The sequence below is a fragment of the Papaver somniferum genome, chromosome 6 (genome assembly GCF_003573695.1).
Source record: "Papaver somniferum cultivar HN1 chromosome 6, ASM357369v1, whole genome shotgun sequence".
NCBI classification, from domain to species: domain Eukaryota; kingdom Viridiplantae; phylum Streptophyta; class Magnoliopsida; order Ranunculales; family Papaveraceae; genus Papaver; species Papaver somniferum.
The window spans coordinates 172,541,783-172,561,502 of record NC_039363.1 but is presented as its reverse complement, the minus strand read 5'-3'; the positions used below and the strand labels follow the sequence as shown (position 1 = coordinate 172,561,502).

General features: G+C 36.8%; 1 protein-coding gene and 1 long non-coding RNA gene across 3 annotated transcripts; both read right to left on the bottom strand.

Annotated features, from left to right (window-relative positions):
* Positions 1-6,838: 6,838 nt before the first annotated feature.
* On the bottom strand, positions 6,839-11,684 carry LOC113290140 (O-glucosyltransferase rumi-like). Of its 2 annotated transcripts, none has more exons than XM_026539673.1 (6): positions 11,365-11,684; positions 8,967-9,520; positions 8,052-8,244; positions 7,874-7,938; positions 7,583-7,793; positions 6,839-7,322 (listed from the first exon to the last, which is right to left on the bottom strand). In XM_026539673.1, exons 1-6 carry the CDS (start codon positions 11,467-11,469, stop codon positions 6,963-6,965), a joined length of 1,488 nt encoding a protein of 495 aa, XP_026395458.1. In that variant the 5' UTR covers positions 11,470-11,684; the 3' UTR covers positions 6,839-6,962. The 2 variants fall into 2 exon arrangements, with proteins under 2 accessions (XP_026395458.1, XP_026395460.1); XM_026539675.1 differs by having other exon boundaries at positions 8,967-9,542; positions 11,365-11,481.
* Positions 11,685-12,232: 548 nt separating this feature from the next.
* On the bottom strand, positions 12,233-19,246 carry LOC113290139. Its single transcript, XR_003331434.1, has 3 exons — positions 19,010-19,246; positions 17,318-17,461; positions 12,233-14,230 (listed from the first exon to the last, which is right to left on the bottom strand). It is a non-coding gene; the product is annotated as an uncharacterized LOC113290139 (long non-coding RNA).
* Positions 19,247-19,720: the final 474 nt, after the last annotated feature.

Sequence of the window (19,720 nt, the reverse complement as noted above, 5' to 3'; positions counted from 1 at the left end):
TGCATCATTTGTATGCCAAAGAACATGAACTTTGCTGTTCTTTGCTTTCATTGTCGCAACATCATGATTGAAATGCATGACTCTGGTATAGTCATGACTTAGGATACCCGGGGCTATCCTCCGTCGCTTTAAAAGCAATATCCTCTTCACGCGCCTTTGAAACCAGCAATTTAAGAATCACTTTCTCTTTCAAAATGCTACGCTTTAATGTAGCGGAAAAACAATATCATGTTCTTCCTAACAATGAGTTACTCTTAACTCATATACTTGATGGACTTACATCTTCATTCTTGCTGCGTTACTCCATGCCTTCGCTTCCAAATGCCTTTGCACTTCCACATAACTCTCAACAGAAAACTCGGCTATGCCACCAACTCTTCTATTTGCTTCTTTCACTTTCAGCGTCTTCTATTGCATATTTTGGCTTAATATGTTGTGTAGCATCTTCCACGCGAACTAGCTGTACTTTAAATGAAAGAGGAAAAATATTTCACTTCAAATACCCTCATTCACTCAACCTAATATAGAGAGACTTCATTCCAACACCAAGGTCCACTCGACCCAAACTAAAAGTATACTCAAACTTGAGAAAATACTTGCGCCAACTGATTGCAACTTGTAAGACCTAACAAGCCTTGCAATACTGACTTCATCTTCGCTTCTAAGCAATAAAGGAAGCGAGACAGCACCTACTGTCCCCAATGTAGCAATTCATTTTTCTACATGCACTCTCCCAATTATCAACGTTCTAATGAAACTCCCATAACGAAGCACAATATAATTGACACTTAGTTGAATACTCCTTTTAGACTGATGCTATCATTTTTCTTTAGCTTTCATGAAGATTTCTTCAATTATGGCCACATGCCATCTTTATGCATCACCACTACTTTGTCCTTCTTCTCGCATCCACAATTTGGATAACTTGCATCTCCTACCGCATCATGCATTCTGGCCATGCCCAAATCTCAGTTGGCGCATGCTACTGCTGTATACATGCTATGCCAATTAGCACCCAAATCTTGACACAAACTTGTGCACCTTTGCACAACTGGAACAGACTTAACTTGGTGATTCTGAGCATAACCATAGATCTCAGCAAAGTCATATCACTCAATGACTTCCGCGGATAAACATTTTGGACAGTTGCAAACAAGGTCACAATCCCTGCAAATGAGGCGCCACTGCCTACGTTCCATGAAGCAATAATTCCAAATTCTTCTTCAAACTTGGAACTCATTTTACTGCCCATGCACATCTGGTTACTCTTGTCTTTCCCCTTCTCCAAAATCAGATTTGTAGCAATACTAATTTGCAGTTTACAAGAACATCCGCTTGTGGTTATATGATCAAATGTAGGTATTTGAACACCCTTGTCCAAGCATACTGATACCACTCATAAACTAGGTGCAAACACACTCCTTGTATGCATCTAGCATCAACGAAGAACTCTTTGCAAACGCAAGACCGTGGTGTATCGGTTTTCCCCTAACTTGCGCTTATTTCTTCAGCCTTTCAATAAGCTTTCTGCCATATAAGAATTGTCCATCCAATTCTTCTTTTATGGCATCACATTGCCACAAAAATGCTGGTTCGCAACCATACTTTGCATTTCCACCAAGGTACATGCATTCGAGAGAGATAAGTATAATCTTCCATCAACTGGCTACGATGAAAACACCTTCAATCTATCACATAGACATGTTCTTCATCTACTTTTCCACTGCAAAGGCCATCATTATCTTTGCATTCAGAAATTTTCGCAAAATTCCCATCACTTCTTCTAATGTACTCGCTACTGATAACATTACGAATTTATGCATTCCTAATGCATCATCTTCGTATACTTGTGAGAAACATGGACTTTAACACCTGACTTGCACCATAGAAATCAGCATACTCCTTAGTTTTATCATGGCATCACTTGAAAACCCGGTTTTCAATGATTCTTGCACGTTCGTCTGACCCTTTGGGATGGAATTTTGACAACTTTGTTAAAAAATTTCATGTCCTGTTGCTACTTCAAGCTTCAAGTTCATTCCAATTTATCTTTCCACACAAGACCAACTTCTTCCAGTCTCCATACTAGTGAAACCAAAACAATTCTTCACTGAATTTGACAAACAAATGACATTAACTTGAGTAAAAGAGAGAAAAATTAGAAAACTGTGTCCCCTAACACAGCTCTGATACCGGCTGTCACATGCCCATTTAATCGCCTAAAATTTTCATGGGACATGACCGGCAATGATTGTGGTTCAGTAAATCATCTTCACCCACAATCACTCAGCCTTGCACACTTGCACCAAAGTATGCATCTGCCTTCACTCATAAGGCAATATGCAACGAAAGTCTTCTCTTCTTTCTCTCTAACTCTTCATGCCCCCAAAAGCATACGAGGTTCTGCCATGCATCAAACCAATTGATCAACTCACACAAATCAGCAACATAATGAACACAAAGATATACTGCAACAAACCCATTTTATTGCACTAAAGGAAGATTACAAAACTCGTCCATCACATGGACCAAAATAGGTCATTCACCCTCTCGGTGAATGCCTAAAACTCTCTCCACATTAATGGTTCTTCTCTAAAACAAACAAAACCAACATTATTGATTCCTAATCTATTTATACATGCTAGGATCAGTCCAAAACTTCTGTGCAACCGCTTGCACCTCCTACAGACAGCCACATGTCCACAGGTAGTTTTCCTAACCGCCAATCTGCTTTTCAACTGCCACCTTTTGTATTTTCATGCAGATTGAAGCCACACTTGTCTTGGACGGTTAGGGATACTCTAATAAGGTTGTGAACTCATTTCATAACCCTTCCAACTTGTCTCGCACCTTTGGCACGCTTGTGAAGCCAATAACCAAGTTGTAACCGCCACCTGAGTCGTATTGCACACTTGTTGTGCCATACTGGATTCCGTCTTGCACCAACGTTCAGCTCTTTTGGTCTTGCATGTTTATTATTCCAAACTCATGCACAGACAATCCTTATGCTTCGAACATCGAGGCCATCTCCTTAAGATCACTCTAGTTACTCATGCGTCATATATGCTTCACTTCGCCAATTAGCTTGACGACAGCAATGCAACTCTTGCATTACCAACTTGTTTGCATTGTTCAAGCTTTGGCCAGCCTTGAACTAATGCCATAAACCAATTCTTGATCTATACTTCACTCTTGCATCATCCTTGAGCTTGGGCTAACTCAATTCCATGGATATGCATCGATGCCAACATCGCATGTTGCCTCTATCACTTTGGCCTCAACTTGCCTTTCCCTTAATGAAGCTTCATTGTGTCGTCCAATCATCTTCATTACTTAGACAATGTGTTTTACAATGTAGCACTATCTTTGTGCTTTACTAGCCCTGCAGGGTGCCACTATCTTAGTGATTGACGGTCTACACAGAATACCGCTATTATGGCTTGTGTTGCGCTATTATGGCTTTGCATTGCACCATTACGGCGGAACTCTGACTTGGCCTGCAACTCTGTGATGCATAATCATTATGCTTACTTGCAGGACCGTCACGGAAGATACTAGCTTCTAAGAGGAAGAATGTGCTGACACCTACAAAGTCAAAACATGATTCTGCAAATTCCAAAGTGGTAGGGGGCAAGACAGTAAGGAGAAAATTGGATATAAGCACTGGCCCATGTCCAAATATTCAACTTGTCGATCCAAATGACACTTTTTCATATTTTGAAGAGAAAGAAGAAGATGAAACTTTACAGCACAACAAAGACATGCAAGTGGAAGAGCCTGATGTTGATTCCGACGGAGAAAAAGATAATGGTGATCATGATTCTGAGGGGTGGTACTGATGATAAGCCGGAAGGTGAAGAAGATGAGGTTGTGGAACCAACGAAAAAAAGAAAGTTCGTTCCACATGGACCAACACAGATGCATGCAATGAAGTTAGGTAGCACAGATCCAAAAGCCAAAATTCCCTTCAACTCTAAAGAACAGTCGATTGGTGATCCTTCCGTGCAGCTGGCCAGTTGTCTAGGGGTATTAGTTCGGCGAAACATCCCCTCAACATTCAAGGATTGGAGAATTGTTCCTCATCATGCCAAGGTCAACATATGAAAGATAATCGAGGTAATTAAAATGATTCTTAACTTTTGAACTCTTTTCATTGGTCGATATATAACTCTTTAACTCATTGCATATTCTAATTAAAATGATTTTACTTTTATTTGCAGCAACGGTTCATTGTGTCTGAACATTTCCAAGACTACTATTTTTCCAAAATGGGAACTTATCTCAAAGAAGCTCGATCTAGGAAAGCCGGTTTGGTACTCGAGGCTTTGGATCAGCTACAAGGGGAAGAAAGAGAGAAAAGGCTTGCAAACCTAATGCCCACGAGCATGTCTGTCAATAAGTGGAAAAAATTGTGAAACATATAGACTCGTCTGAATTCAGAGTAAGTGTTTGTAATATAATGAATGACTATATTTGAAGCATTTGTTATTTTCAATGTGTCTATTGACTGCTCTATTTCCCTTTGCAGGTGAAAAGACTCAAAATGCAAGAAATTCGTGCGAAGCACAACACCCCTCACTCGACTAGACAAGGTTGTGCCCGACTGGAGGAGCAGATGGTATGTGTATCCTTTGCAACCTGTATGTTATCCTTCATTTCCCCTGTATGAAATTACTCTTACTTAAATGGGATTCACATTTTCTTTGCAGCAAAAAGTTCTGAAAACAAATGAACCGATCGATAGAGTTGATTTGTGGATTAATGGCCACAAACAGCCTGAAGGAAGGGAACCAAATCCTGCTGTTCTAGAGGCTTTTGTGAGAAACCTTCTCTTCCTCTTTTTTTGAGTTTATGTGTGCTTCAATAATGAAAAAAAAAATCTTATATTTTTGCCACTTTTACAGAAAAAATTGAAGAAGCTAAAGCACGGCATGGTTCTGATGGTGGATCGTCCGTGACATAAGATGTTCTTACAAAGGCTCTTGGTGAAGATAAAGGGGTAAGACTTAAAGGCATGGGGTTTGGAGTGACACGTAAAAAAATTGCAGCCAATGTCCACTACAAGTTGATCATTAAAGAGTGTCAAGAAAGCTGTAGAGAAATGAATGATCGTCTTGTGATGTTAGAGGTGGGAATTTACTTTGATAATGGTTTTTTTTATAGTTGATGAATTCAAACATGATTGGGCTCCTCATACTGTCAAATTGTTTTTTCTATAGGAAAAGAGCTCGAAATGTGCCTGCCATGAAGTTAACTCTCACAGGGACAGTCCAGTTGCAAGCAACAACCTGCAGGCTTTCGCTAATGGAAAAGCCTCGACTACTCACACAACCAGTCCTGTCAGCAGATCAAATGAGCTGCTAGTGCCAGAAAAGTTTACACCTTGCAGGTTACTAAGTTGGTACAAGGATGGTGAGGTGGTGGCTGATGCTAAAATTAGTGAAACGGATCCACTGCAGGAGATACATGGGATGCCTATTGGTTTCGGAGCCTACACTGTGTGTGTGATCACTTGTCTTGTGGATGGTTCTCATGTCTACAAGCCGACATCAGAGTTCAAGTTTGTTGCTGATGCTGTCGGAAGTATTATCTCTTGGCCCAAGGATCGGATTTTGTTCTCATAGGGTGTTCTTCTAATCTTCATAATATTTTTGGAGTGTGTTCAGGAAACTTTAACTTTTGGATGTGCGTTCAGGAAACTTAACTTTTGGATGTGTTTAACAATTATCTTTATCACTGTCATTTTTTGGATGTGTGTTTAACACTAGAAGGTGAACTTAAATGACTGTAATTAAATGTGTTACACTAGCAGGTTTATGAATGTGATTTACTTTCGGCTATTCGATTTCAGCTGTGATTTTTTTTTCAAAAAAGTTTTATACACACAACTACAAACTACAGTTGTAGGTCCACATTCATCTACTGGAAACCTTTGTTGTATTAGAGATTATGACTACACTAGTCTAAGGTTGTGAAAGAAAGTACAACAATATAAATAAGGATTGTGCAAATTTTTTCAACCACTCAAACAGTAGTAATAGTAATATTCACATCATCCATAGTGGTTGTGTTATGGGATTTTACTATACATATCAAAGGATGTATAAAACTTTTCAACCATTTTAACAACAGTAGTAATAGTAATATTCACACCATCCATAGAGGTTGTGTTATTGGCTTTTACTATACATATCAAAGGTTGTATAACACTTTTCAACCATTTTAACAAGAGTAGTAATATAAATATTCACACCATTCAAATAAATTGTGTTACAAACTTTTACTACACTTACCAAAAATTGTGAAAGAGTGTATAACAATATAAATATCAGTTGTGAAAGAAATTCTAGAAAATTATGTTAGACTTTGACAATTTTAATAGGGGGTTGTGATAAAATGTTGTACTATACTTAGAGGTTGTTGTGGAAGGATGTCCTACAATTAATGTAGGTATAGTGAAAGATGGATTGACAACTGTAATAGATGTTGTGTTAGGCTTCCAAAGTGAAATTGAAATAGAATCACAACTGAACCACGGGGTAGTCCAAACCTGAACCACAACTACTACACGACATTTAGGTCGTAGTAAATCGGGGACCTTTTACAACCCCCACCCCACACCCATGATCCATAGAATAGAGTCGTGGTAGGTCTACTACGACACTTGTGGGGTTGTCAAAGTATGTTTTCCCCGTAGTGCTGCACGCTTCCGTTTTGCATCATAATTTGAAGCCCAGTCGTCATGAAACCTAAGGTTCCACAAACATATGAGATTGCCAGTGGGAGATGCGGTAAGAGAATGTAGGTTTCATCATACGCGCTTCGTATAGTACTTTTTTCATCTTAATTACACTATATTCCCATCAAAAAATTACAGAATTTCATCTGATATTGTTTCAGTGAAAATAAAAAAGAACTTCTTTTGAACCTAAAATTAACAAAATTATAAAAACTTCAAAAATTTACCTAGGTTGGTTACTCCAAAATTCATTCTCCCATGTCTCCACAGTTTTAATAGATTGTTCCTTTTCTTTAAGTAGAGAGTGAAAAGATGGAGGATCAAATGGAGGAGGCATGGTGCATGGCCCACTATCACTAGGTTTCCTTACGATGGTTTCCATCATGTAGCTTTTCTCAACTCCATCTGCATGTGGACAAGCCATGGTCGCGGAACAAAACTCTACGGCATTTGGAGGTATTGTTGGTTTATATGTCAATAACTTAGCATATTCGTTTAAGAGATGAAACATATAATCATAAATATATTCCATCTTTAGATATTCCTGGATGAAGTCACTGGAAGCCTTCCCAATGTCCTGAACCTGTTACAGTAATAATTATTACAAAGGTTAGTTAGATATGGATAGTATGACGATGAGTCCACCATATACTGGATGTAGAAATGGGCATTAGTTAAAGCTTTATTGCTTGTATTGAACTATTCTTGTATGGTTATAGGTATATATGTATTGCATAATCATGTTTCAAAAAAATAAAAATATTTGCATAATAATTTTATTTTGTTCACATGTAGAAGCCTTTTGTGTAAATTCAGATAAAGTAAGATTAGAAAGACGTTCACCTTCTGTTCGTGTGTGTTTCCCCAATCAACAGCGAACTTGATCGATCTGCATTTGTCATTGTTCTTAATAGGCCAATAGTGTTTCAAAGGCTTCAACCCTCTCGTGAAGAAATCATAGAACCGGGGCTTAACAAGCAATGTAAGAGAATCACAAGCTAAAATGTACTTTTGGCTGACAGACCAAGCCCATCCTTCAATATATACCTTGTATCTGATAACAACATTGGCAAGAAAGTGAGAAACCTTAGTTAGTTCCATAATACCAAAAGCTTTTGATATATTTTGTATAACCTGTGAGTGCACTGATTCGCTAAATTGGACTGCTGGAATCCATTTTGAGACTCACGGCCCCAATCCTGAAGATGCAATTAATTGTTAGCTGCTAACACAATTCTGTAGTACATTTATGGTGTTATTTTATACTAATAATTAATTGTTGGTGCAATGTTATTGTGCACGTAGTAACTACCTGTTCATAAAGTCGAGCACCCCAATCTTGATCATCTGAGACATTGCATTTGAGGAGGTCCTTTCTTGTTTTACCTACATCAGGGTTTCCTTTCCAATAGGCATAAGGTTCCCTTTCAGTCCATTTTGTCTTCCTGTTTTCCTCTTTCATCTCTTCTAATAGTGTATCCCACGGTTTTATATTGATCTCAGGCCTGTAAAGAAATGATGTTACAGAAATTTTCCCTATTATGAAAATGATTACAGATGAAAACTTACATGCCAAGTTATCTTTAAGCTTGACATCTGACACATGAACCACTAAAACAAATATTAGTATGCTCATTCTACTAGCACAACACCTTTTAAAGATTCTATACTTGGCAAAATAATATGTGCATTTCAACCATTCTCTAAAGATCTAAAGATGTTCCTAAGTTCCAGCAAAACAATTCTATGATTTGCCGGTCTTGCTTTGTATGGAGGAAAAATTCGCAGCTGTGAAATGTCCCATATTCTTAGTGGTTTCCCTCATTTTTGATTTATTGCAAATGACCTATAAATTGTTGATTTATTGCAGAGAATTATGGTTTACGAGGCAACCTATGTTGTGAAAGGCATCTTAGGTGCTCTAGGCGCATGAGTCGCCCAAGGGGTGCCTAGGAAATGAAGCGTCCTAGGTGCCAAGATGTGCACAGTTTTTTATTTAAATCTTTTTTGTCCGGCACCCTAGACGCTAGGCAAAGGGATCGGCGCTCAGCTTTGTGAAAATTTGTTGGATACCAAGAGAGGCCGTGACTACATATATATGCTTTATGCTAGTTTTGCTTTGACCCTTCTGGTTTAGGTGACTGAGGCTCAAATACCTTTTCAGACAGATATAGTTGATGTAGATTACTAGAATAATAGACTATAAGGAGAAGATAAAGAACAATACCAACCCCAGAAAGACCAGTCCGGGAAGACGATATCCAAATGCGAGTCGTCTGAGCAATAACCAAAGAGTACTGGCGGCGGAACAGTGGTTTTGGGTTGCATATATAAGCTAGATTTGATGACTGGAGGGTCATTGCAGTCGAACAACAAATCCAAATCCGGCAACCTACCAGGGTACCTACTCATAAGTTGTAATATTCCCCAGAGGTTCAATGTATCTCTTGATTGATAAGCCTTCCCATAAGTCTCCAGATACGCTTTACCATCAACAATTGTTAATCTGAAGTGTGCTGTTCTCCTTGCACGCATTATCATGTCGTTCGAGATCCCAGTCTTTCTCCACGGCGATAGATCTTCATGTATCCATCGAAAATATTCAGGGCATACTTCGGTTGATGAGTTATTAGTTGACGAGATTTGTGTCTCTGAATTACTTAAAGGACAGGTTAGAGTCAGGTCTCCAAAAGTGCAGTTTACTGGGGGGGTTTCTATTCTCCGTGTGTTTTTTGAGGTTACTCCTCCTTCCTTAGTGCTGAAATTACTTGTGAGTATAGACTGCAAGGATTGATATAAAACACTGAGATATACAAGGATTAGTAACAAAAATATAGTATCTTCTCAAATGATATTAACAACCATTTTCAATATCAATGAAGTAACTTTTTACCATTTTTACTGAAGATATAATAGTCTGCTAAATAAAATGTCACTTGAACATGTTAACGAATTTGTTTTATTTTTCGAAAAAACTTTAGATTAGATTGTCATGAAAGTGATCCACACATTTAGAGAAATTAATCGCGCAGGCGTCAGCCTACGGAATGCATATTTGGCTCAAGGTAGTAGGCATTTTTTGTACAAAAGAAATTTGGCTCCACCCCCTATCCTCCTGATTAAACAATTTTCTTGTTTCAGGCAGAGCCAACACCCAACAGAGTGTGAATTCTTTAAATAATTCTACATTATTTACAAAAGATAAAATAAAATAAAACCAATAATATAAACTTTCAATGTAATAGAAAACTAATAGCTAGTTCGCATTACATTTGTAGCTATAACATGTTTCTTTCAAAGCCAAAAAAGTCTCAAACAAAAATTAAAAAATAAATTAAAAAGAAAAAAGAGAAAGAAACCAAATTCCGCCCGTTTTTTGATGCGACGTATGCTTGGTATTTTTTATATATAAACTGATGAACACTATGCATGGATGCAAGAAAATTTTGGATTATTTTCCTTTCCGGATCCATGAATATTTTGCATCCATAACACAAGATCTACCTATAACATGTCTATTTCTAAGAAAAATGAAATAATCACGGTCACTATTCCTATTACAATTATTATCAGTGGTAGTTTTTTAACTTATGAATTTCTGCCAAAATTTGTTTTGGGGTTTTTAAAATTAAAAAACGTTATCTATGTTTTCACGGCACTATTATTTTTACAAATACTTTTGAAAACTTTCCAACTTATGAATTTCTAATAATGATTTCTGAACTTAAGTCACTGATATCATCACCACTGAATGATTTTACCAACGTGTATTATGATAACATCAATATCCACTATTGCTTAAATACAATGTTATCTAATACTTTTTAGTACCATCGTTAAGTTTAAAGAAATTCAAGAAATCATAAACTAAAAAGTCCAAACCGGTCTTAGTTTAGATTAATTTATGAGTTTATCTTCTGCCAACGTTTATATGTCCAGCCGGTGCTTAATAATAATAGGAAAAGAAAAAATAAGGAAACTCCAAAGAGCAACCATTGTGGCATTGGAACCGAACTAGCAAGTACAGGAATGACCTTTTAAAGAAAAAGAAAAACAGAAATGAACCCAAAACTATATGATTTCTACCCTCTTCCACAACTCTCTAGATCAATTAAAGACGAACTAAAAAGTTCACTTATCCCGAATGTTTCTCTATTAGTCGGATACTCAGTATGAGCAGTGTTTGATGGGATAAGGAAAATCCGGTCAAATCTGACGTCCAAAAACTTACTCAACAGTATAGGGTTTGGAGCGGACGCAACAGTGCTTGACAGCTTTGGAGCTCGGACTATTGACAAGATGGGACATGGAACCAAATTATCAATTACTAATATATTGTTGCTACATGATCTGGGTCCTATATGGTCGACAAGTTAAAATCAACGAAGAACTTAGCCATCATAGTGGTTATCATCCCCGAGGATGATTCAGATGGTATACTTTGTTTTATCCTGAGGAATCTCAGGACTGTACAGATAAACATGAGTGAATAAGATCGCGAACTTTCAAACTAAGACGACTCGACGAGGTTCAAAAGTAAATCTTAATGATCGGATGAAGAAGTATTAAACAGAAGAGAAATTAACAAAGTGGCAGAAACAAGAGAAAGAGATGTAGTAACTTACTATGTCGATTTGGAGATAATAAATGGACGAACCCACAAAGAGAATGAAGAAGAATAGGACTGTTGAAGTTATTATCCGGGTGGTTGTCATAATCTTTATCATCATATTTATGAAGAGTAATACTTGAGAACTTGTATACTCCAGAGATCTCCCCTTCAGATCTATCTGATGACACGTATCAATCAAGTAATTCTTTTTTTCTTTACTTGGAAGTTGGAACTTTGTTTGAGCATTTTGTACCTCTGAACATCCAACTTCATAACTTTACTTACCCTTCCAATAAAGATGGATTGTTTTCCGGAAAAAATGGATTGTTTTTGTTCGAAACACAAAATATATTAGAGAATATATTATACTGCTTTACTTATTATTATTAAGGAGAATATTTCCTGTCATAATTATTGTAACGAGGAGATTATCTCCGCCATAAAAATAAGTAAAGCAGTATAATATATTCTATAATAAAATGGTTAGTACGAAATCCTAGAGAATAAAGCTCCAGGAAGAAAGGGGTGGGGTATGAAGTAAGAACTAAATTAGGCGGAAAGTATAGACCAGTGAGCAGTGCAGAGAGTACTCAGAAAGGAGAGTATTGTAACATGTAGCTAATTTTTTATCGAAAATGTTATTCAGCACTCCATTTAGAGCTCTATTAACCATTTGAGCAGTGCACTTAGAGCTCTATTTTTGTATAAAAAGGTTATTCATTTGAGAGATGTATGGTTGAGATGCTTTGAGCTGTAAGTAGAGTGCTGTTTTAGTGCTCTGAATAGCATTTCCCATTTTTTATATGTAAATGCAAACTTCACTAGTGGTGGCTGTCGGGGGATAAGTAAGAATATATATTTAAACTCCCACTTGGGGCGGCTTTAGACTTTGGTGCAAGAATGCACAATTTTTAATTTTCATTAAAATGTAGACAAAAAATAAAATTACTACCAGAGTTTTCTAGTCAATCTTCTTCAGATGGCAATCTAAACTTGAGAATTTTCTGAAGGCTGGCAACAGGTTTTACTTGCTTAGCTGAAGTTTGATTTGGATCAACAATGCAAGCTCCTTTGAAAAGGTTTTGATCTGAGGGTCCCGTCTCCTCGTGCACCACAGGACCACCATCTTTTTCTGAGAACACGAGGCATGTACCAATAGTTTCCTCGTATATTCCTATCAGCTTCAAATTGTCGCCTAATTCCAAAACTGGATTCAAAGTATCCAAACCAGATAGATCATAAGGTGCATTAGGCGGGATGTTTACTTGTTCATAAACAGCTTCAAGATCAAGTAACACGTATTCCTCTTCTTCCTCCTCATCCTCAATTTGCTTAGAATTGCCCTCCATATCCTGAATGCGGAATTACACTTCTTTTCTTATCACGGGAGACCGACAGTGAGAAACTACGGAGGATAGCGATAGAATAGAGTAGTCAATGAGACACGGATGCCTTAAAGACTGAAGAAAATCCTGAAGAACAAACTGCTCAAAAGATGAAGAAGGAAACTAAGAAAAAGATAACAAAGTGGGGTTCTCTAACCGAAAAAGACTGTCAATATGCGTGGTTTATGACCAGCTCAAAGCCTGTCTAGCACAGCTACTAGGATTGAAAGAGAAGGTACTCCAGAAATATAAGCCTCTCTGCTCAACACCACCACCTCAGTAGTTATCAATCGTATGTCAAAGAGAAAAGGGAAGAAAAACAGAAAGAACTACACAAGAGATTTTAATAGAAATAAAGGGATCAGTAAACCAGAAGAGACTAAAGAGAAATCATGAACGTCAGCCGATTTCGAGCCTGAGGTATAAATATGAATTGGTTAGGTTGTAACTTAGTTAACGTCTTGGCATATAAAATTATAACACGACCAACTATCTATTACCCTACTCACATCAGCTAGGTTAATTACAACACTACAAACAAAAGTACCGTTTAGAAGCTAATGGAATACAACGTTTCAGCAGATTTTATAAGGTACGGAAGCAATTGTTCTACGCTAAAGGCAAGCAAAGTCTAACATACTATTTCCATCCCACAAAAAATGAGTCTTTCATTTTTGCCTATTTAATACACTGAAAGACAATGAAAACCTGAACGACCCACTTTTTGTTGAAGGAGGGAGTATTCTATAAAGAATTATAAAAAGCCGATCTTTGGAAAAGGATTATGCATATAGTGCAAGATTACGGATAAGGAAGAATAAATTTGTGACTAAGAAATTCCTTTATATTTATCAGATGTTCCCTAAGGGATGACTAAGTACCTCCTAAGAACCACCTACTTTATAAAATCTAGAATCAGACTGATCAGTGTAATTTTCTCGAAATATTACAGTAATTTTCATCAAACCTTTGAAGCGACGTTTTCATATCCTCTGATTGCCCCAACTGTATGACCTGAGCTTTATCCAAACTGACTAAGAGGTTACTATACATCAATATTCCATCTCTATCTACTTTATAGTCTTTGTTCAGAAAAGTGCTTAACTAAGTTTACTTGTCTGCAGTGAACAAGGTAACATATTGAGTTTTACTTCTTATCCTAATTAAAGACTTGCTGAGTTTTACATGATAAATGGCACCAATGCAAATCCTAACAGAAAATATTCTCATTACAATAATGAAGTTGATGTGCTGTAATCGAAAACATAACCTCATAGATGTTAAAAATAGTGCAGGTTAAGGATGATGATGCTAAACAATAGATGGAATGCAAAATTAATCATTTGACCATACAAGGAAAAGAGAAAACCTCCAGAGTTGTCAGAATAATCTTCACATTTGCTATTTGAAAACGACGAGTTTCTGAGAGAAACCTCTTGAGTTAGTAACTTTATGTGATCCAGATTGACACTTGTTTTGAAACCAATATGGTGCCTGAAATAGGTAAACCATAAGTATAAGATCGATGGAGATAGATACAAGCTGTTACAAGTACAACAAGTAAAAGATTTTATTATGAATAATTCATGGTGTGTTGAAACTTGAAAGTAAGATCTGCTCTCATTGTATGGCGGGTTCTCCATAACATAGTGTAAACTGAATTTCAATAACAACTTAAGAATGACAAAAGTAATCTAACTATATTCGCATCTATTTCAGAACTCAGGCCTTAACCAGAAAAAAGACAAGTGCAAATTCTGATCCAGACACACGTTACTAGTTCACATCATTGCTGAAATACGCATCTACAGAATGTGCACATGGTGCTTAAGCTTAACCCAAGGAAAAGCAACACCATTAGTGCACAATATTCTTTGGATTTAATCCCTGGAGCAGTCTAAGCACAATTTGGAAGTACAAAAGTATTCTGTTAATACATTCGTGGGGTTTAAGTTGATAGATAGAGATTTTGGTTCTTACTTCCTTATACATATACAAAATTCTGGACTATAAAAATAGAAAGAACCAACATTATTTTTGAAATTAACATAATCAAATGGAGCAGTTAATGGCAACTATTTCCCTCTACCAGAAAATTTTGAATTGAAGTAAAAAAGGAGGGAATCCTGCATAGGAAGTTGGGTGATGACTAAATCACCTAAGTATACACGAATTTTTAAATCTCTGTGGGATATCTTCGGCTTTCTTAAATCTAGCATTGTGGGGAATGTTACTGACTAGCACCATAAAAAAGAAATGCAGTATTGATTATCAGTTTCAACCATGATTTGGTCTTACTCTCACGCTAACGGCAACCCTTACGGGAGATTCTAGTCTCAAAGCAAGCATAATATAACAACAATTCCAGAAAGTGAGATACTCGAAACCATTCAAGCTCCAGTTTTTGTACAAGGATAATAAATTATCATTGCTTTATAGCACAACCTAATCTCTAGATACAGAAAATGATTGCTTTAGTGTGGCTGAACACATGGTTAGCTGGAGCAAGAAGTGTTCACCGATTGATGTCAAGAGAGAGACAAGTGAAGAAAATTGAAAAAAGAAAACAGCTACAGCCTAAAATTCAGTACCCTTGCTTCTACAAAAGCATATCTAGTGGCAACATGGGGCCGAATTGAACCTGAACATAGCATGAGGCAAATTATTGGAGACCGATTTATAATTTTCCGAACATATGTGATTTATTGTCTATGTGAGACGCCAACTAAAACAACTTCTTCTCGCTACATATTCAGTTGAAGTAGACCTGGTATTTTTTACATGATTAGAGTGTGGCCATAGCAGGATACGACGAGTTAGAGACTTAAGACCACAAATGCACATAGAAGATTACCTAAAATTACCTCCTTGGTGAACAGCAGTTTCTATTATTCTATAACTTAGCTTCTTTTGTGAAGTTGTTCTTGAGATCATTATAACACAGATCTAAAGTACGAGAGAGCAAGTTTTTGGGTGCTCGACTGCTATAAAAACAATGTGACACCTGCTTGCTAGCCCGAGCCATATTATTATCCAACCCATAGTTCACACATTTCCTTAACATCTACTTGCAAATTAAAAATACACCGCAAATCTAAAACTCTACGGACCAGCAAAAATGAAGTTCTGCACATAATTATTATGTTTAAGAAGTGACACATATCGAAGTGATGGCTTCCATATTTGATCTTAAATTAGGAACTTGGATAGCGATAAAATAGAGTAGTTAATGAGACACGGATGCCTTAAAAGAATGAAGAAAATCCTGATGAACAAGCTGCTCAAAAGATGAAGGAAGTTAAGGAAAAGAATAACGCAAGGAAACACTAGTCCAAAAATGGGGTTTTCTAACCGAAGAAGTCTGTCAATATACGTGATTTATGACCAGTTCAAAGCCTGTGTAGCATCAGCTACTAGGATTGGAAGAGAAGATACTTCAGAAATATAAGCCTCTCTAGCTCAACAACATCACCTGAGTAATTATCAATTGAATGTCAAAGAAAAAAAGAAAAGAAGAAAGATGAAAGAAAGAAAGAAAGAAAGAACGACATAAGAGATTTCAATAGTAATAGAGGGAACATTAAACCAAAAGAGACTAAAGAGAAATCATGAATGTCAGCCAATTTCGAGACTAAGTATAGATCTGGATTGGTTAGGTTTACCTTAGTTAACGTTTTTGCATATAAACTTACACCAGGAACAACTATCTATTTTCCCAACTCACATCAGCTAGGTTACTTGCAAAACTACAAACAAAAGTACCATATTGGAAGTACACCTGTGTCTTCCAAATTCGCTAATTATACATGAAGCTGATGGCATACAATGTTTAAGCAGATTTTGGAAGGCATGGAAGCAACTGCTCTAAGCTAAAGACTTGGCAAAGACTAACATACTATCTCCGTCTCACAAAAAGTGACTCTTTCAGTTTTTCACTTTTGCCGATGAAAATACTGAAAGACCCACTTTTTGAGGGACACGGGGAGTATGTTACAAAGAACTATAAAAAGCAAATGCATATTGTGCAAGATTACAGGATAAGGAAGAATCAATTTGAAACCAAGTAATTCCTCTTTATTTATCGGATGTCCCCGAAGGGACAATTAACTACCTCCTAAAAACCACCTACTTTATAAAATCCAGAATCAGACTGATCAATGTAATTTTCTCAGGAAAATACAGTAATTTTCATGAAACCTTTGAAGCTACATTTTTCATATCCTATTATTGCCCCAACTGTATGGCACGAGCTATATCCAAAGTGACTAAGAGGTTACTATCATCAATATTCCATCTCCATCTACTTTGTAGTCTTTGTTCAGCAGTGAACAAGGCAATATCTTGAGTTATACTTCGTATCCTAATTAAACACTTACTGAGTTTTACATGACAAATGACACCAACGCAAATCCTAAAAGAAAATATTCTCATTACAATAATCAAGTTGATGTGCTATGCTGAATCGAAAACATAACCACAGAGATGTCCAGAAAAAAAAAGGGTGCAGGTTAAGGGTAATGATGCTAAACAATAGATGGAATGCCAAATTAATCATTTATCCATACAAGGAAAAGAGAAAACCTTGAGAGTTGTCAGAATAATCTTCACGTTTGCTGTCTGAAAACGACGAGTTGCTGAGAGAAACCTCTTGATTTGGGTAGTAAGAGGAGAGTTATTAACTTTATCTGGTCCAGCTTGACACTTGTTTTGAAACCAATCTTGTACCTGAAATAGGTAAACCACAAGAATAAGATCGATGGAGATAGATACAAGATATTACAAGTACAGCAAGTAAAAGGTTTCACTTTGAATAACTTATGGTGTGTTAAAAGTGAGACTGTGAGAGATAGAGAACCTGCTCCCACTGTATGGCAGGTCTTCCATAACAAGTAAGCTGAACTACGTAGTGTAAACTGAATTTCACTAACAAACCAGATATGATAAAAGTAAACTATTACTATATTTCAGAACTCGGGCCTTAAATCAGACGCATGTTACTAGTTCACATCATTGCTGAGATTCGCATCTACAGCATGTGCACATTGTGCTTAAGCTTAACCCAAGGAAAAGCAACGCTATTAGTGCACATTATTCTTTGGATTCATTCCCTTAAGCAGTCTAAGCACGGTTTGGAAGTTCTAACTTGCACTATACAAAGAAATGTGGTGTTGATTATTAGTTTGAAACATGATATAGTCTTACTGTCATGCCAATGGCAACCCTTGCCGAAGGGTCTATTCTTACACCAAACATAACATAACAACAATTCCAGGAAGTGAGATACTCGAAATCATCCCAGCTCCTATTTTTTACAAGGATAATAACTATCATTGCCATTATAACACAACCTAATTTCCAAATCTAGATACTAGTAATACTATTGTCTGCTTGTTGAAGAAACAGGAAAGGAATGCTTATGTGTGGCCGAACACATGGTTAGCTGGAGCAAGAAGTGCTCACTGATTACTGTCAAGAGATAAGTGAAGCAAACTGAAAAATTTAAACAGCTACAGCCTAAAATTCAGCACCCTTGTTTCTACGAAAGCATATCTAGTGGTAACATGGGGCCAAAAAGAACCTGAATATAGCACGAAGCAAATTATTGGAAACCAATTTATGATTTTTTAGAACATATGCGATTTATTTTATTGTTTATGTGAGACGCCAGCTAAAACTAGCTTCTTCTCCCTATATATTCAGTTGAAGTCTATCTGTTTTTTTTACATGATTAGTGTGTGGCCATAGCAGGATATTACGAGTTAGAGAGTTAAAGACCACAAATGCACATAGAAGATTACCCAAAATCACCTGCTGGTGAACAGCAGTTTCTTTTATTCTATGACTTGGCTTCTTATGTGAACTTGTTCTTGAAATCATTATAACACAGATCTAAAGCACAAGTTAACTAGTTTTTAGATGCTAGACTGCTGTAACAACAATGTGACACCTGCTTGCTAGACCCAACCATGTTACTACCTAACCCATAGTTCACACATTTCCTAAACATCTACTTGCAAATAAACTGAAACTCTATGGACCAGCAAAAATCAAGTTCTGCACATAACTATTATGTTTAGGAGCATATCGAAGTGATGGCTTCCGTATTTGATTTCTCGACTTATTTTCACACAGGCGCAAATTGTCAATTAACCAATTGAAAGAGCATATACAGAAACTGGACATGACTCTGAGGAATAACGAATCTTAACTTAGCTATGATACTACACAATAAAAAGAACAACGGAGAATGTAAAGAAGAAGATGAGAAGTGACCTGAAATTGAGTTATTTGATCCAACACCTTCGTCGCCAGTAAATGATAAGCAATTCTTGAACCTGAATTTGAATTTAACAACAACTAACCTAGTTTTGAATTTGGGACTTGCTGTAACCAACGAGAAGAAGCACAAAGAAATGGACAATTTAAAACCCTAAAATTAGTTAGGAGGGGTTTTAGATACGGGGAACGGAGTGACTAGCCAGTTTTAGCTTACAGGAACACGGCATTAGCTATGTTGGGTATAGCCATTTTGGGCGTGCAAAGATGAAAGGCTTTTTTGGGGGAGAACTTGTCACTTATGGCTGCACATGGTACGATTTGATACGTTTGGACTTTGGACCTTCACCTGAACAGAAGCCGTGAGGAACTTTTTTTGGAACCGGACTAGGCATTCCAATAGAACCATTGAGTCTAGAGAATACGTACTACCCAATATTAAAGAAAAAAAAATACCCGAGCATTTCTAAAGAACACGCGATTGGGGATATCAAAACTAATTGGGGGATAGAGGAAAAGGACAAAAATTGAATCCAAATATCAAATCAGGGTCACCCCTTATCTAATTATTTTTAATTCCTAATCTACCCCTCACTAATCGGATTTAGTGTTTAATTATACTTAGGAAAATCATAAGATTGTTTGATAAATGATTAGTGTATTATTTAGTTTTGGGTAAGGTGAGAGTTGAAGGAGGGAAAAAAATTT